The sequence below is a fragment of the Sturnira hondurensis genome, unplaced genomic scaffold, assembly GCF_014824575.4.
Source record: "Sturnira hondurensis isolate 20B ecotype Veracruz unplaced genomic scaffold, ASM1482457v3 Scaffold0000022, whole genome shotgun sequence".
Classification (NCBI taxonomy): Eukaryota; Metazoa; Chordata; class Mammalia; order Chiroptera; family Phyllostomidae; genus Sturnira; species Sturnira hondurensis.
The window spans coordinates 55,641-74,212 of NW_028072653.1; the positions used below are offsets into that span (position 1 = coordinate 55,641).

At 36.7% G+C, this 18,572-nt stretch overlaps 1 protein-coding gene across 3 annotated transcripts in view; it reads right to left on the bottom strand.

Annotated features, from left to right (window-relative positions):
- Positions 1-687: 687 nt before the first annotated feature.
- The window catches only part of CLINT1 (clathrin interactor 1), a 58,556-nt gene continuing 40,671 nt past the window's right edge, over positions 688-18,572 (bottom strand). The window contains exons 8-12 of one of the 3 annotated variants that reach the window (XM_037042295.1): positions 18,205-18,274; positions 11,198-11,272; positions 5,504-5,796; positions 3,411-3,615; positions 688-2,411 (exon numbers count right to left, since the gene is read on the bottom strand). In XM_037042295.1, coding sequence (XP_036898190.1) covers positions 2,065-2,411; positions 3,411-3,615; positions 5,504-5,796; positions 11,198-11,272; positions 18,205-18,274 — 990 coding nt within the window. In that variant the 3' untranslated portion in view covers positions 688-2,064. The remainder of the gene's footprint in view (positions 2,412-3,410; positions 3,616-5,503; positions 5,797-11,197; positions 11,273-18,204; positions 18,275-18,572) is intronic. The other 2 variants (XM_037043049.1, XM_037043785.1) reach the window with 2 other exon arrangements.

Sequence of the window (18,572 nt, forward strand, 5' to 3'; positions counted from 1 at the left end):
GGCTATAAACTGCACGTTGAGGTGCATCAGTAACCAGGACAGGCACCTCCGTTTGCAGACCCAGCACAGGCAGAAGGCAGGGCACAGGAAACGCTTTAGAGAGAAATCCTGATTTTACTAGGGGAAAAAAACGTAAACACAAGTTTAGAAACAAAATATTTCCTCCAAGAACCATATAAAGGTGATGCTTTAACTCACAATTTCCAGAAAAATTCACTTAAGATTATGTATGGGTTTTAAAAATCAGTGAAGGTACTCCCCACCCTGCCACCAGAGCCTGCCTTAACTGCTGCGAAGTAACAACACTCGGAAGCTCCTATTCTTTGAAACTAATTTAAACACACTGAATTGTTGAAAGATTAAAAACCGCAGTCAGCTAATTACACTCTCTCTCATCTCTTATTTAGCAAATGAATCACTTTTCATTACCACTTAGCAGAAGTACATGAATTTCTGCCTAATTAGAAATGGTGTAGATGGAACATTAGCAAGAATGGAGCAGGTCAGAATATCTTTGCTGCTTCATTTTTAATTCCTAACACTAGAGTCTGATAAAAGATAGAGAAGTCATTAAATAATTTTAAATTATTTATAAAAATTACCTTACCCAAATTATAATTATTTCCCCCCTAAACAGTCTGAAATGTCTAACAGAAAGAAAGAAAAAGCAGTTCAACACTGATTTTCATGAACATTTTAATGTTATGTATAACAGAACATTCTGAATACAATGGAAACAAAGTTTTATCAATTTAATAAAAAAAATTTCAACACAAAGTGGGGAGGTAATAATTTGATCCCTATATTATAGTATTTATTTTAAAAAATATTCCCAGTTTGAGGGTGAAACAGTTTTGCACTCCAAACTCTAGGACTGTGATTCCTCGTGTGAGCTTAATGCAGAATTACAGTGGGAAAACAAGGCATCTCAACCCGTCTCCTCTATTTGTATTAAATCAGTAGAATCTCTGACTGCTACAGGCCTCCTTTAATAGTATATTTAACTTTTCTCTATTGGAGCCATATCACTAGTGCCATATTATATACACTCAAAACCGAAACAAAACAAATATTGTATAAAATCTAAAAGCCAACATTGTTGAGGTCTAGCATTTATATTTAACTTAAGGTCTTAAGGAAGTTTTAGCTTTTCAATTTTTTGAAAAGACATCCAAAAAATAAAAATAAATATTTTTCTCTTTTGACTGTTGCTAACTGTTAAACGATGGCTACAGGGACAAACACAGAAGGAAGCCTTGCCAAGTTCATCACTGCGGTTTGTAATGATGACTACTAAAAACAAACAAAATACTGGAGGGTTTTTTTCTTCTTCTTTTAAAGGAAACCATAGGGCAGTCCTGAAAAAAAAATGTTTCCTAGTCCTGCAAAGAGTAAGTATAGCAGAAGATATGGGAAAGGTCCCACAGCTATCACCAATTACGTAAAGAGGTTTTGCTACAATAAAAATTTGGAGAGTATGATAGCAGTGTTGTTGTTGGAACATTAGCAAAAGTATATACATTCCAGTTACCTCTGATTTAGCCATAATCACATATGTATGCCTTTTTTTGGATAAAAATATATTTTTTTATAAAAAACTGATCATCCCACTTTAATGATTTCATATATGGGCTCAAGAGTGGTAGTGAAAGGAACAGGTCCAATTATGACAAGGTGATTCAGGGACGGGAAAATCAAGTTCCTCAGGAAAAGAAGAGTATAAAATTAGAGATTCAAACATACTTATTCAGCCCTATTCCAGTCTTCCCACAACTTACAATATTAACATGAGCTCTTCAATGTATAAAGGCTTTCTTTCAATGGTGTCACTAACCCACTGGTCCATTCTCACTGGGAAAATTGGTTTTGACTACCTTATCTGAAGTGCCCTTGCCTGGCCATCTGAAATACCAGATATTTCACTTTTATAAAATAGCCTTTTTGGTTGTTTACATATTTATTTTAATTAATTAATAAGAGGGGAGCTGACTACCATTTTCCATCCCAACATCACCTATCTGCACCACTAAAAATCCTTCATTCAGTCTGTTCCTTTATAATCTCTTATTTGCTAAAGTTGGCGAAATTTGCAAAGGCATCTTGCTTGGGCTGCACAGTTCCAGAAGCCATGGCTAGGCCGGGCATGCCCATTCCCACTGTGCCCGTCAGGCCCATCCCAGCAGTTGACATCCCTATGTTCATGTTCATGCCCATCATGCTCTGGCTCATCATCGGAGTATTTCCAAGAGGGGCCATTCCCACGGTGCCAGTCATCACACTGGGCATGCTCATAGGCATGGGTCCCCCCATCAAAGGGCTGGTCTGGGGCCGGACAGGAAGCATGTTCGATGGAGAACTGAGGTTCACAGCTCCAAAACTTTGGGTCATCACATTCATAGGCTGTTGCATATCTACCAGAAGAAAAGAGACAAAATAACTCTACCACTAAGAAACTGAATTCTTAGATGCATAGGGCAGAAAAATAATACAATCTTCTTGACCACCATTACCTGTAAGCCCCAGTAAAATTCTTTCAGTGATTTTATAAGAGAATTCACTTAACTGCCATTGTTTTCTCTTGAGAAATATTCAGTGGCTGTTAGCTCTGGTTTCCCATAGATGTAAAAACAGTAAAAGTGGGTTAGGGGAAGACATGAGGTATCTGAAAGTCATTCCCACAAAATCTATTGTAGAATCCAACCTAACAAATTGTCAAGAGCTACTGTAGATCAAAAGCCTTATAAAAGTTTATATCCTTTGACTCATTCTATTTTTAGAATATTCAGGGAAAAAAATCACAAGCACAAAGATTTATGCAAACAAAATCATGGAGTTCTTTATAATAGCAAAAAGCTAGAAACAAATGAAATAGCCAACAATAGAGGAACTGTACACTTATATGACAGATAACTATAAAGATTCAAAAATAATTTAACATTCAACACACACAGAAATGAGAACTAATGTTGAATGAGAACTGCAAGAATCAAAATGTAGACAGAATGATCAATGATTAAAAATACAGCCAGAAAAGATGGGAAAAAATGTATATTAATGGTAATTATACTAAGATTATGGATTGCAGATGATTTTGTATCCCTGTCACATTTGCCCATATTGAACTTTTTTTTTCTTTTTTAAAAAAAGATTTTATTCATTTATTTTTAGAGAGAGGGAAAGGGAGGAAGATATGGAGAGACACAGCAGTGTGTGAGAGAAACGTTGACCAGCTGCCCCCCCACACCCCCCACATGGGGACCTGGCCTGCAAAAACTCTTAAGCGAACACATAGTTAGTTGCCTTCCGCAGAAGTTTGTGTTAAGTATTTTTATTCATAGCTTGAAGCAATCCTGGTATCAGGGCAAAGATTACATGTACACAAAGAAATGGTAAATCTTGCGGCAACTTACTCTGCTGCTGAATCATTGTATTGAGCGATGGCTGCTGGGGTTTGGAAGGCTGCATACCAGGTAGTAAGTTGTCCAGGCTGATGTTTACACTGGGGTCAGACCAAGTAGAGGGCAGAGTTTTGCTGACTGACTTCTGGACCATATCTGTATTCTGATTATAGAGAGGATTAGGCTTCTGCAGCACTGTGCTAACATTTTGCAAAGGCTGGAAAATAGAAAATGCTCTAAAAATTAAGCATCTGCTCTATAAAGATAATCAGATGGCAGTTTAATCACAGTAACTCCAAATATATACTAAATTCTGTAATAAACTCTTGAAATTAAAAGAACCACAAATAGTTTATTCTAAGGTCTTCAACAGCCTGAATCACTAACTCCCCCAAAATGTTTGTCTGAAATCATGTTTGGTGTGGGAACAAACAACATACCACCCTAACAATTGTCCTCCCATCACTCAGGGTCTAGAAGCCACCATGCCAGGGCAACTACCAACTTGAAGTTAGTGCAGCTTTAAGGAAACAAGTAAAATAGTTGTTCTTACAAAATGGAATTCAGGATATGATTTCTCATGTTATAGAAAGCAAAAACAATCAAAACAGCAAGTTCTATTTCATAAATCCTGTTGGGCCCTTCCCTGGCCCGTGGACATGTCCACTGACTATGGTGAGCAACATTAGGGGGCCTGCCCTATGTGGACCTGTTCGGGAGAAAGGAGAGGTTCGGGAGAAAGCAGCAGAGGTGCCTGACAGTTACAGTTCTAAGGATAACTGTGAAAAGAGCAGGAAAAAGGAAAGGAACAGCAACTGAAAGAAATAATTTAAATGTACCAACGCCCAGAATCATAACACAGCTGCAACTAAGGTTGCAAACAACATTGGCTTTCTGCTTAGATCACATAAAGAAACTTGAGAAATAAACTGGCTTGGGCTTATTCAGTGTGTACAGTTAATTTAATGGTATTGGTATGGTTTCATGTCCATTTTCTCAATGTCAGATGTAATTTCTGTTACAGAAAGCAGTCACCCTCTGCTTCTCTCTTTTCTTCCTTCATCCTAACACCCAAAAGAGGAGAATCTACAAATTAAAATGAGTATTAGCACCATGCACAAATATTCTGAACAGCTTCAACTGAAAAACCAAGTTCCTAGTACAACTCAGACATATATATTTTAACCTTACACTTGTTCAAATTCTAAGCTAGTTTTAGGTCATTTAGATTCAACTATAAAAAGTGAATTAAAAAGCTCCCAGTTTTAATTTTCCTTTATGAAAATGAGAGCTGAAAGAAAAGCATAAACATCAGATAATGTACAGCAGGCCCAGAACATGGAAGACCGTTCATCACGTTAGGAAATGACTTTATTAGCAATGGTTGTTTGCAACCAGTAAGTGACACTTCTTGAAGAACGTGACCAGAGAGTTCACTGAGCCATGAGTGAAGCCAATATAAGTCCACTTCTTTTAACTGCATCTTGCAGATACTGAATTTTTCATCAGCACTGAGGCTAGAGCCTCTGCCAGCAAGAAGATTATGACTTGTTGAATGAAGGTTCAGGTGATGATTAGCATTTTTTTTTAGCAATAAAGTATTTTAAAATTAAGGTATATACATTGTTTTTTAAGACATTATGCTATTGCACTTTTAATAGACTATAGTATGGTGCAAACATTAACTTCTATGTGCACTGGGAAACCAATGTGACTTGCTTTATTGTGATACTAGCTTTATCATGGTGGTCTGGAACTGAACCTGCAGAAGCTATGAGGTATGTGAGTTTCTCTATTACTTCTTAAAAACAATTTTTAAAAACTATTAAATACCACTTTTAAATTAATTAAGTAATTTTTCAGCAATTGCCTTTACTGGGCAAGGCACTATGACTGGCTCTGCATGGACTACAAGATGAATGAGGAGGCTTGCCCTCTAGAGCTCGAAGGACTATGCCAGGGGAAGGCATGTAAGATAAATGCACTGTGTAAAAGCAATCTATCCATCACTTGCTAACTTTTGCTTTATGCTAATCTGCCATTAGATTAGATAGAGCATCTCAAAGATTATGAATCACAATTTCCGAGGGAAGCAGACAACTCACCTGTGATCTTGACATGGGCAAACCCAGCCCTACAGTATTCGTGCTCATCATAGAGAAATTCATACTCTGGGAAGACGTCATGGTTGCCTGGGTCGAGCCCATAAGATCGAATAGGTCTGAAGAATTTGAGGCAGCTGGAGGTGGGCCTAACACTGGTTGTGAGCCACTGACAAGTTCTACAGCTGGCTGTGAGGCACTGCTAAAGAGCTCACCGCCGGAAGCAACAGCGCCTGAAGGGGCTTGGTTGAAGGCACTCCAGTCACCAAAATCTCCATTCCCACTAGCTGCAGTCACTGAGGAAGAGAGAACGATACGGGTAAGAACGTATCGTTCTGAAGTGCACAGTACAAATACAACAAATCTATGAACAGAAACAAATTAGAGCTGATGTGTGTCCATTTAGATTAACATCTGCAGGTACCATCTCCACCTGGACATTGTTTTTTCTCATGAATATTTCACAAGTATTAACAAGGTGGCAAAGAAAAAATATAACTCCCACAGATAAAGTAAAATCCATCTCTTAGAAGGTCTGAGGTGACACACAGAAAGTATAATCGAAACCTCCCTTCACCCTAAGTTTGCATATCTAACGTGGTTCCAGCTAAACAAATGTGCACTAGCCTAAGACCCCTAAAAGCAAGAAGAAAACTCTGAACTGGTTAAGCTTTTTGCTGGGAGACCCAGAATCCTCATGCAAGGACATACTCAGTAAAATCAGAGAATTCAACTCATTCCATTCATTATTTGGGGAGGTTCAAAGAGAACTCAAACTACAATTTATACCATCTCATAGATAAAAACCCCAATTTCAGGGGATTAAATTTATGAAACAAATGCAGAAAAGAATGGAGGGAAAAAAGTCAATGAAATTATCCCTGACTGGTGTGGCTCAATTGAGTAACTGGTTCAATTCCATGTCAGGGCACATGCCTAGGTTGCAGGTTCGGTCCCCAGTAGGGGTTAATCCGAGAGGCAATCGACTAAAGTTTCTCTCTCACATTGATGTTTCTCTCCCTCTCCCTCTATTTAAAAATAAATAATTTTTTTAAAAAAATTTAAAAAAACCTCAATAAAATTAAGAGTAGAGTTAGTACATTTCTGTAGGAAGTGCTTACCCATTTGGCCATGCTCCATTGATAAAACAAGGGCTGTAGATAGCCACAGATAGCCATAATATTTATAACCTTAGTATACCATTTGCTTCAAATAGGTAATGAATTCAATCTATTTACTTAACAAAAAGTGGGATATATAGTCTTAAGAGGGAACTCATGCTAATATTAAAAATATGTAACTATCACTACACTTCAAAATATAATTACAAGTTTCAGATTTAATGCAATCAATAATATAAAAATATTAAGTTAATTAAAACACTAGTGTTTAAGAGTATGGATTTTGTAGCTTAATAGCTGTGTAACTTGAGCAAGCCACTTAACCACCTCTGTGCCTCACGTTAAAAAAAGACCTAAGCCTTGGCTGGTGTTGCTCAGTGGATTGAGCGCGGGCCTGCGAACCACACGATCACGGTTTGATTCCCAGTCAGGGCACATGCCTGGGTTGCAGGCCAGTTCCCAGCAGGGGACTCACAAGAGGCAACCATATATTGATATTTCTCTCCCTCTCTCCTTTCCTTTCCCTCTAAAGATAAATAAATACAAGCCTTAAAAAAAAAGACCTAAGTTGTGAATATCGAACAATTTAATAAATAGTAAATGCCATTTAAGGTTTGTTATTTTTACTTTGGATTATTTGTGAAAAGACAGGGGAGAGCCAAGACACTGCACTCTGTCCTTCAGGTTTGCCTTATAAAAGTGTAAGTCAAGCTTTGTAAATTCTTCATACATAATATTGACTATTTGGAACACAGTAAATATAAAGGCACGTGATGTTTTAAAAAAATTTTTAACTACATTATTTTAAGTAAATAAACCCTTTTTAAAGAAAGGAATAAATAGCTAAATATGAACAGAAAATGAAAAAACAAAAGTGAAGAAAAGAGCTGTAGATTAACTGTCATCTGAAAGCAAAGATTGTGTATTTCCACATTAATTAACACCATCTCTCTACTTCTGACCAAGATGGAGGCGTAGACATGCTTTGCCTCCTCGTACAACCAAAAGAAGGACAACAACAATTTAAAAACAAAAAAACAACCAGAACTGACAGAAATCCAACAACCAAGGAGTTAAATAAGACACATTCATGCAGACCAGCAGGAGGGGTGGAGACAGGCAGCTGGGCAGAGTCGACTTGCAGCAAGGCGGTGGCTGGCCAAGCAGGTGGTCCTACATTCACATGCAGATAAACCAGGAGGAACAACTGGGGAGCAGGATGGACCGTACAACCCAGGGCCCCAGAGTGGGGAAATAAAGCCCCAAACTACAAACTGAAAACACCTGTGGGCGTTGAGGTGCCGAGAGAGACTCCCAGTCTCAGGAGAGTTTGTTGGAGAGACACACAGGGTCCTAGAACGTACACAAGCCCGCCCACTTGGAATCAGCACCAGCAGGGCCCAATCTGACTGTGGGAAATGGGGGAAGTGATTGAAATCTGGCAGAGAGCAGATCAAGTGCCATTGTTCCTTCTCGGACCCCTTTCCCACACACAGCATCACAACCCAGCCACATGGGTTACCCCACCCTGGTGAACACCTAAGGCTCTGTCCCTCACTATGAAACAAGCAAGTCAAAACAAAAAAATTGGCCCAAACAAAAGAACAGATCAAAGCGCAAGAAAAAATACAACTAAGTGATAAAGAGGTAGCCAAACTACCAGATGCACAGTTCAAAACACTGGAAATCAGGATGCTCACAGAATTGGTTGAATTTGGTCGCGAATTAGATGAAATTTATTACACTAACTGACATAAAGGAACATGTACAGGAAACCAATAGTGATGGAAAGGAAACTGGGACTCAGATCAATGGAGTGGACCAGAAGGAAGAAACAAGCATCCAGCTAGAAAACAATGAAGAAACAAGAATTCAAAGAAATGAGGAGAGATTTAGGAAGCTCCAGGACATCTTGAAACATTCCAACATCTCAATTATAAGGGTACCAGAAGGAGAAAAGGAAGAGCAACAAGTGGAAATGTTACTTGAACAAATAATGAAGGAGAGCTTCCCCAATCTAGCAAAGGAAATAGACTTCTAGGAAGTCCAGGAAGCTCAGAGAGTCCCAAAGAAGGTGGACCCAAGGAGGAACACACCAAGGCACATCATCATTAAGTTACCCAAGATTAAAATGAAGGAGAAAATCCTAGAAGCAGCAAGAGATAAGGGGACAGTCACCTATGAAGGAGTTCCCATCAGACTGTTAGCTGATTTCTCAAGAGACCTTCCAGGCAAGAAGGGGTTGGAAAGAAGCATTCCAAGTCGTGAAAGGCAAAGACCTACATCCAAGATTGCTTTATCCAGCAAAGCTTTCATTTAGAATGGAAGGGCAGATAAAGTGCTTCTCAGAAAAGGTCAAGTTCAAGGAGTTCATCATCACCAAGCCCTTATTATATGAAATGTTAAAGGGATTTATCTAACAAAAAGAAGATAAAAAATATGAACAGTGAAAGGACAGCAAACTCACGATCATTAACAACCACACTTAGAACAAAAACAAAAGCAAACTAGAACAGGAATAGAATCACAGAAATGGAGATCACATGGAGGGTTATCAACAGGGTAGTGGGAGAGGGAGAGAGGGGGAAAAGGTACAGAGAATAAGTAGCATAAAGGGTAGGTAGAAAATAGACAGGGGGAGGTTAAGAATAGTATAGGAAATGTAGAAGCCAAAGAACTTATATGTACGACCCATGGACATGAACTAAAGGGGGGGAATGTGGGTGGGATGGGGTGTGCAGGCTGGATGGGGTATGTGGGGCAGAGGGGAGTGAAGGGGGAAAATGGGACAATTGTAATAGCATAATTGATAAAATACATACTTTTAAATAAGCACCATCTCTTTGTGTTCACTTACAACTTGGAAATACATTATGTCTAGGTAAAAAGGTAACCAACCACAGTGATGCTGTGTCTTATTATGCTAAATATCAAAAGAACATCAAGTCTTTAAAATTATATTCTTCTTTTACCATATTAAAATATAAACACCCTCAAAAGAAAAAATAATTCACTTAGAAACCCTAAGCTCTACCAACAATTTAATACAAGAAATAAATTTAATACAGCTAATTACCTCAGGGTTTTACAAAAACATGTCTTTGATATTTACAAAAAAGACTGAATTAAGAGTTTTACAACTAGTTGTATATATTAAACAATTTAAACTAACAAGACTGTTGGACAAAGGTAAACTTTATGTTGGTTTTGTGTTTGTTTGATATATAAAACAAATAGAATGGAAATTGGGACAAAGTGTGTTGCCCATATGAAAACTTGATCTGAGGTGATTAATCAGAGGAGGGTATTTCTAGTGGGACATACACTATTCAGAAATGATCAAACCTTGTTGCAACAGTTTCAGCCCTTTGTGTAGTGGTGATTAAGATGAAGTAATCACATTCATATGGATGAAGAGATGTATCACTTAGCAACATTAACATAATTGAATTATTTGCATAGCAGGCAACTTTATATACATAAAAACTTGGAGAATTACACAGGCAGTCTGTAAAACTGGGGCAGTATTTTTCTTCTACTTTGATGTGCCTAAAGTAAGATATTAACCCTTAGGAAGGCATAACCATACTTCTAAAAGAAGCATGACTCCCGATTTTAGAAGCTGGAGGCTCAGGGGCCTCCCCAAAGTTAACTAGCTACCACAGTCTATGGTAGAGGCATTAAGATAAAAAAGGGAAAAAAGACAAGCCATTCACCTTAATCTTTGATGTTTAAGCCTCTACTCTGCTTGGATGTTGGCTTTGATTTTTCTTTTTAAAAACTGAAGTATAACTGACATGCAACACTGTATCAGTCAAGTATACAACCCAATGATTTAGTATTTGTGTATGCTGTGAAATGACCACCACAATGAGTCTAGGGGTATCCAACCTTTTGCCATTTCTGGGCCACACTGGAAGGAGTTGTCTTGGGCCACACATTAAATACACAAACTCTAATGAAAACTGATGAGCAAAAAAGGTTTTAAAATTTTGTGTTGGGCTGTATTCATATCCATCCTGGGCTGCATGTGGCTTGCGGGTTGGACACCCCTGGTAGGGCACTTTTAAATTTCTAATCTAACATGGAGTGAGAAGTTTTGCCTAAGGTTCAACTGCTAAGGATGTATCAAAATGAAGTTAAGTTATTTGTCATGGAAATGCTCTTAAGATATCTAAATTCTAAAGAAATGAATTTTACTAAGATAACCTGCCCATACCCAACGTCCCTGAATTTCGTTCATGAAAATCATAAGCCAAACATAAATCTCACCACCCTTGGCTGCTGGAAAGAGATTATTAATGCTTATTCAAACTCCCTACTACCCACTGAAAAAAGCCAAATAGGAGTTACTGATGAGTAAGAACACTTTAAGTGTATCTCAGTGGTCTGTACCAAATTAATTCATGTGGCGCAATTAAGACACTGACCCAATAATATATCTTTGAATAAATCCATTAGGAATTACAAATACTGTCTGGAGAAAAATGCCAAAAAGCTGATGTGGGAGGGAGTTGTTTTGTTTTGATAACCTTTTCACTGCTGCTAGACTTTGGTTAATCGAATCGGATCATACCTTGGGAAGGGAAATTGCCTGATGCAGCAGCTGAACCAAAGTCAGCAAATCCGCCAAATAAATCAGCTGGTCCTCCTAGAAATTAAGTATGAGGAAAAAGGTAAATTATTAGAATCACAGAACAATTGATAGTAATTTCAGGAAGCCATTTTAGCACCACACGTAAAAAGTGCCCACTACTGAAGGGTCCAGACCCATCATAAAAGCTAGCCTGTTGATCTACGTTTTCATGGTCCCTTTAAGCCACCACAGACTCTTACATCCCTCAGTTCTGCACCTAGTAGGATAACTGACCCCAAGACTATGGTCAGTTACCCTTCACTCATATTTCAGGAACATAATACGGGTGTGCGCAGTTTATCCAGCCAGTTATGCTCTTTATAACAATCCTCCATGCATGCTAGTGCCTGGGAAGTAAGAGTTACATAATCTCAACACATCACTCCATCGATTATTTAGTAAATACAAGGGGATGAAACTACTTTTACAATGGAGAAATTGGATGGATAACAACTTAAATAAGTGATCACACTTGAGAATGAGATAAAATAGTGTTCATGGGCTCTCCAATGTACAGAACTGAAAAGACCATCATCACCCATGTAGAAATTCCTGCCAAAAATGTTTAACTTGTATCTAGTGATGAGGAATGAATCAGAGAAATACAAATTGAAGACATTCTGCAAAACAACTCTGAAGACTTCAGAAAATGTCAACACCATTAAAGATAAAAAGACTGGGACTGCTCTAAAGTAGATGAGCCTAAAGAAGCAGGACAAGTAAATGACATGCATGACCCTGGACTGGACTCTGGATTCTTCAGAAAGTGCTATCCTGGACTGACATAATTGAGACACCAGGGAAATCTGCATTTTGGTCTGTATAGTATTAGACAATGAAACTGTTTTAATGTTAAGTTCTCCAAGTATGATAATTATATAGTGATTATAAAGGAGAATGCCCTTCTGTAAAAAGATATGTGTTGAAGAATTTTAGGGGCAAAACATCATGCTGTTTGCAATTTTCTTTCAAATAAACAATTTGTTTATTGTTTAGTACATAATAAACAAATAGTACACAATATAACAACCACCAAAAAGAACTAAAGAGAATATGGAAAATTTTATGTAGATTTGAAATGAAAAGAAATAAAAGTTAGGGGAAAAAACTGTTTACTCTATGAGCAAGCAAATATGTGCATTTCTATTACATGAAAAATAGCATTTTGATATTTCTTGACTGGCGTTTGTAAAGGGGTGAGACCCACAGCAGAAGGCTGCAAATCAGTCTCTGTGTATGCACATTCTTATTTGGAAACACTACATGGGTAAGAATATTTACTTAAAAAATTTAAAAAAAATTTTTTTAGAATATTTACTTTTATCTATAGTTTGGACAATAACATTTTATTAAATTTTAACATTTCACCTCTCTCCAATTATCAATTAAATAGCAACAGCCAAAGGATCTAAAACCGTAAACAGTTGTCCTTATTTTGTCCTTAAATATTTCACCTCTTAAGAGTCACAGCCTTAGAAGTTTAGAGCGGCAGTTCAATTATGGTGCTTTTAGTGTTATTCGAACATTACATAGGTTACATCACAGCTGCTTAGCCTTCAGTGCTTAGAAACTAGCCAGGTGGGACTGGAACATCTGGGCTGCACTCAAACACCACCAGGGACGGCTTTCAACATCTGGTGCCATTTCTGAATTGTCTTATCGCTGCAAGACATTTTGCCCCATCTGCTACACTCAACTGGGTTAATTAAAGTAGAACCATCTCCCCTTCTTAATAAATGGCCAGTAGTAATGAAAGGAACAAATCAGTTTCTGATACATATGTATTTAGTATTTCTTTTTAATGCACATTTACTGTAGTCAACTATCAGCAGGCATAACTAATTCTTCTTTCTTTGACCTCATTACAAACGCACATATTCACATATATTCTCACCCAACATGAATTAACTCCCATCCCACCAAGGCCAAGGCTCTCCGCTCCCTCTCAACACTACAGCTCATGCATCTACTTCTGCTTTATCCAAAGGATAATATCACCATGTTTGTTTTTTTCTTTATAGGCACATACATCATGATAAAATATGACAAGGGGCACAAAAGATCAATGACCTGTATTTCTGAACTATTTAAACAAGCACAATATAAAAAATAGCAGGGAAATGAATGTTATAAACAGTTGCTGCTTAATATTCATAAGCTGTCTTCTGTAATGTCCCTTCATGTTCAGGATATTGATCAAAGTACACTATCAGGTAACAAAACGATAATCACTTACTATGACATTAAAGGATTTGAAAATTGGGGATTATTTTAATTTGCTTCATCCAAGCAGTGAATAAGCATCAATATGTAACTTATTATGCCAAACAAGTTAGGAATTTTTTCAAATCTCGTTCAGTCTAAGCTGTGAGAAAATTCATGCTGCGGAAAAAGGCACTGAGTACTATAGTCTACAACTCCAAGCTGGGAGAGATATTTATTTTTGTCATATCCTGAATGTAATATTTCAGATAATTACCTACTTTGGTTATTCTACTGTCCTTCCCTCTAACACCTATGCTGAAATTATGCCACATTTGTAACTTACCTCTAGGAAATATTATTCCTTTCCACCCATACTAGAAGGGAGTTTGATTTAACATGACTAATCCAAGAACACTGGGAGTAAAGAATGGAAACACATATACGTACAAGTATTTTACAGACAGAAGCCACCTTTCCTTGAAAAGAACTTAACTTTTCTCTAGTCTAGAGTGTCACAGATTATGCTGCTATTTATTTTACACAATGGTCTTCAACTCTGAAAACTACCTTAAAATTTAAAAATCTTTGTATTTCAAGTAGGAATGGACTTTCTCCTAGGAGAGACTATCCATACCCATATACATTGATGTTATTCATACCAATGCTTTGAACTCAATAGAAATTTTCTATTCTTAAGCGTTTTCCCAGATAACTTGTAAGGGAATTTAAATAAAAGAGTCTACCAAAAATGGCTGCATGTAGAAGACTGCTAAATTTCACAGCAAGAGCTATCCTTCAAGATTCCCACGTGAGAGCTGTCATTTCAAATGAACCATTTCCATCTGCCTTTTCAGGGCAGCAAGCAGGTTATTTACAATCACCAGCTGGGAACACGTATTTTCCAAAGCAATCTGAACAGGAAAAATACAACTAAACTATGTATGGAAATTCCCCTCAATAAAAAATTTAATCTAGGTTACATTATAAAACTTTTGCATTCAGAATTCTAATACTTAAACATTCTTTACAAATGACAATAAACATGTAAATATGTGACAAAGAATTAATGTAAGAAATTCTTTAAAAAATCAATGAGGGTAAACACCCTAATTAAAGATAAAATGGACAAAGAACATAAATAGACAAGTTATGATTAACATAAAAACATAAAAAGTATTTAAACTCAGTTACCAAACAAGTGCAAAATGAAATACTATTTTCTCCTTACCAAATTGGAAGATTTTTGAAAAGTGCTATTTCACTACTTTATAATATAGAAAATTTTGGAGGAAAAAAACCCCTAAAAACCTAATGTCACACACAAAAAGATACTGACTAGATAAATAAACCATAGTATAATCCAACCATACAATGTTAAGATTACTATAAAGTAATTAGAATGCCAATTATCATAAGGAAATGGTCGTGAGATCTTAGCTGAAAAGCAGTTTACAAAAAATAAAAAATAAAAATCCTTATTTAGAAGCCCAAAAAAGATTTGCCACACAATAAATGGTAAAATATACTGACTGAATATACAGAAAATGTATGTAAAAAAAAGAGTATTCACCAAAATTCATAGTTGACTTTATGAATCTAAGTTATGGTAAATCACTTGTTTTCCATCAAATTCCTAGAATGATCATTGCTTTTATAGTAAAAAGAGTTATTAAAATTTTTTATTTTTGTAGATTTGGTTAAACAAGAGACAACTCCCAGGAAATTCTTACACATGTTGATGTGCTAAGGCTGGAACAAGGTGATTCACAGTCGCAGAAACAGCCTCCACAAACTTTAGTGATCACGGGTTACAAGACAACAGGTTCAAACGTAAATGTAGTGAAAATGTTGGATTTGATATACCTTAATCTTCAAAGATTTTTCAACTTAAAAAAAGAAAGCATAACATATGCAAGTCATATAATGTCTTTCTACTGATACTGACTTTGGTGTATTTTCTCAACATCATTTACTGTACTGGAAATATCTGATTTAACAGTATGTTAACCATGACCTAAATTCCTTAATTGCAAATGGACAAAGGAGACTACATGGACTTTGAAAGTGAGATATACTTTCATTTAGTTTATTTAGAAATGTCCTATCTGTTTAAGCCATCAAAATATCATCTGAGTACAGATTTTAAAAGGACATCACCACAGTGGGACATTCATCAAGGTCCTCTCAAGTAAATCTTGATGAATGGGCTCGCATGTGTATTTTTATACTTGGTAGATATCCTACAATTATTTTTACCGCATGTATACTTTTGAAGCTGCTAACAAAAGGATGTAATAACATATACAAAAAAGATGACCTGAACATTTTCTCAGAGGAGAAATCTATCTGGTGAGCCGTACAGAGGCCATATCTGCTTAGGTTTATAGTTCGTGTCCATATGATGTACACAATGGCACTATAATACGTATGGGCACATCTGGTAAATGACCCCCAAAGGCATACCAAATAGCTATGCTAACATGGTGGATTCTTAAAGCTTCTCATGTGCAGGTGCTAAAGATTTAGCACTGCTAAAGATTTCCACTGCTGAATTCAATTTTGAATATATTACTGAAATATTTTAAATAGGGATTTTGAGTAACAAAATTTATGTACTGATTAGAGGGGGGGCTCTGTACAAACTGGTTAATAAACACACTGTTTCAAAAAGGAGATAACTTTAGAAAATAATTCTAATGTCAACCCACATTCAGCTGCTTTTTAAAAGAGAATATTAAGATAAACATTAAGGCAAGAAACCTCCCAGATTTCATTTGTCTTAGTTAATGTAGTAATTGTTATTTCTATTTAATTGATCAATCTACTGTAAGTAATGGAGAAGAAAAACCACTCAAAGATTTCTTGTTAAGCAAAGGAAACATGCTGCTACTTAATAATTCTCACTGTTCAAAGCAATCTTGGCATCACAGAGGAAAAAATCTGACCTTCCTAGTTATTTCCTCTGACTGCTCCATGCAAACTTCCCGAAGATGCACGGGAGGGGCTCCCTAATACTGCATGCTAGGGGTCCGGAAGAGCTGACATTCTGTGACACTGCAGTGTGTGGTACCTGCCACCTGCCACTTCATACGAGAGTTGAAATCGTAACTGTACAAACAGCATGTATATTTTAAAAACTAATGCAGTTGTTTGTAACCTGGGGCGTGCAGTTTAATAATTTTAGGAAGAGTTTATAATTACAGAAAAAAAGGAGATGGGAATTAAAGAATTTCAGAAGCTAGGTTAAACCAGATACCCTATGAAGCTCACTCTCAGTCCAAGAATTTTATGATACTAGGCAAGGAGAAGAAGAAAATAGCAGGAGACTTATATTAATTGATTTCTCTCACAGACTTCCTCTTAGACACAGTTTTAAAGAATCATTACACACAACTACGAACAGTGTATTTACTTTGCTCATTACTTATATGCCAATCATGCCATCTATGATCTAATGTGAAATGGACTTTAAACAGGTTGGGAAGGACCATCTTTAAAGAGAAGTTTTATTTCTTAAGCTATTTTGACACAGGAGTTTATTAGAATTCCATAATCACTGAATATAACCTAAAATATAAATTTTCTCGAGAATAATTTATAGGGAATTACTAAAAATCTAGCACATATTGGTAATCAAATTGAAGACATCATTAATCCTATCTTGAGAAAATCTTGGTAAACAAACTATTCTATTGCTGCGGCCCTCTTAAAATATGTCAGGTAGGTACTTTCATAGAATGCTCCTTTCCTCAAAAGCACTCTGCATGTTTGTAATTAAGTAACTATTTGTGACTCTTGAGTAACAATGACTGTACTTCCACCACCTGACCTCCCACGAGGGCAAGCACTCTCTCACTGTGCATCATACCTCCAGCACGCGGGCCAGTGTCTGGTTCAACAAGCATCTGCTGAACAAATGAATGAACTCTAGGGAGGGCTGATGCTGACAGCCAGAATTAATATTCAGCAAAAGACAGTAACATGAGCAGAGCAGTACATTTTGTTTATTGAGAAAGCAAAGGACCCCAAATACTCAGTGCTAAGGAAATTAAGATTAATAAATTATTGGTCAAATATTTAAGCACCCTTCCTTATTTTAGGCAACTGGAAAATTCCCCTCAAGTAATGTTTGAGGCTAATTTCATATTAAAAATAAATACATTGCAAAATTTATTTTTCATTCCCTGACATTTAAATTATTTTTTAAATTTATTTTATTACCAGTGTTACTAATAGTTTATTATTAGTGTTACTAATAGTACCACTATTAGTAACTAATAGTTACTAATAATATATTAATATATTATATTAATATTACTAATAATAGTAACTAGTGGTTACTAGTAGTTACTATTAGTAACTAATAGTGGTACTATTAGTAACACTAATAATAAACTATTGGTATTAGTATTACTTATTAGTGTTACAGTTGTCCCAATTTTTTTCCCTTTGCCCTTATCTACCTAGCCGGCCCCCTGCTTCCACAGTCAATCTCCACACCACTGTCCATGTCCATAGGTCATAAGCTGCCTTGACTCATGTGGCTTAGAGGTTTGGGCATCATCCCACAAACCTTAAAGGTCTTCAGTTCGATTCCCAGTCAGGGTACATGCCTAGGTTGTGGGCCAGGTCCCCCGTTGGGCGATTGATGTTCCTCTCTCTCTCTTCCTCCCCCCTCCCTCCCTGAAAATAAATAAATAAAATCTTAAAGAGAGAAAGAAAGAGCCAATGTGGAAGCTTACCTGTTGACTGGCTGGTGCCATCAAACAGATCAACAAGGTCACCAGATGACTTGCTACTAGGCACTGAAGTCTGAAAAACACAAACTAATAAGCTTAGAAAACAAATTTCTACTATTTTTTTTAATCTGCTCTACTCTAATTTCCAACTTAGACACAAATACCTGTAATTATCTTAATAGGGGCAGATTTAGTTTTCTGGGGGGGAAAAGAAAAAAAAACCCCAACAGATGTAACCTTGAAATCTTATGGAGAGACAGAATTTTTAAGTAGTTCTATTCCCAGCACTGTAAAAGTCTGTAACATCCACACTCCTTTTTTCCTAACTCATTTTTTTGGCTTTGCATTTCACACTGGAACACACACCTTCC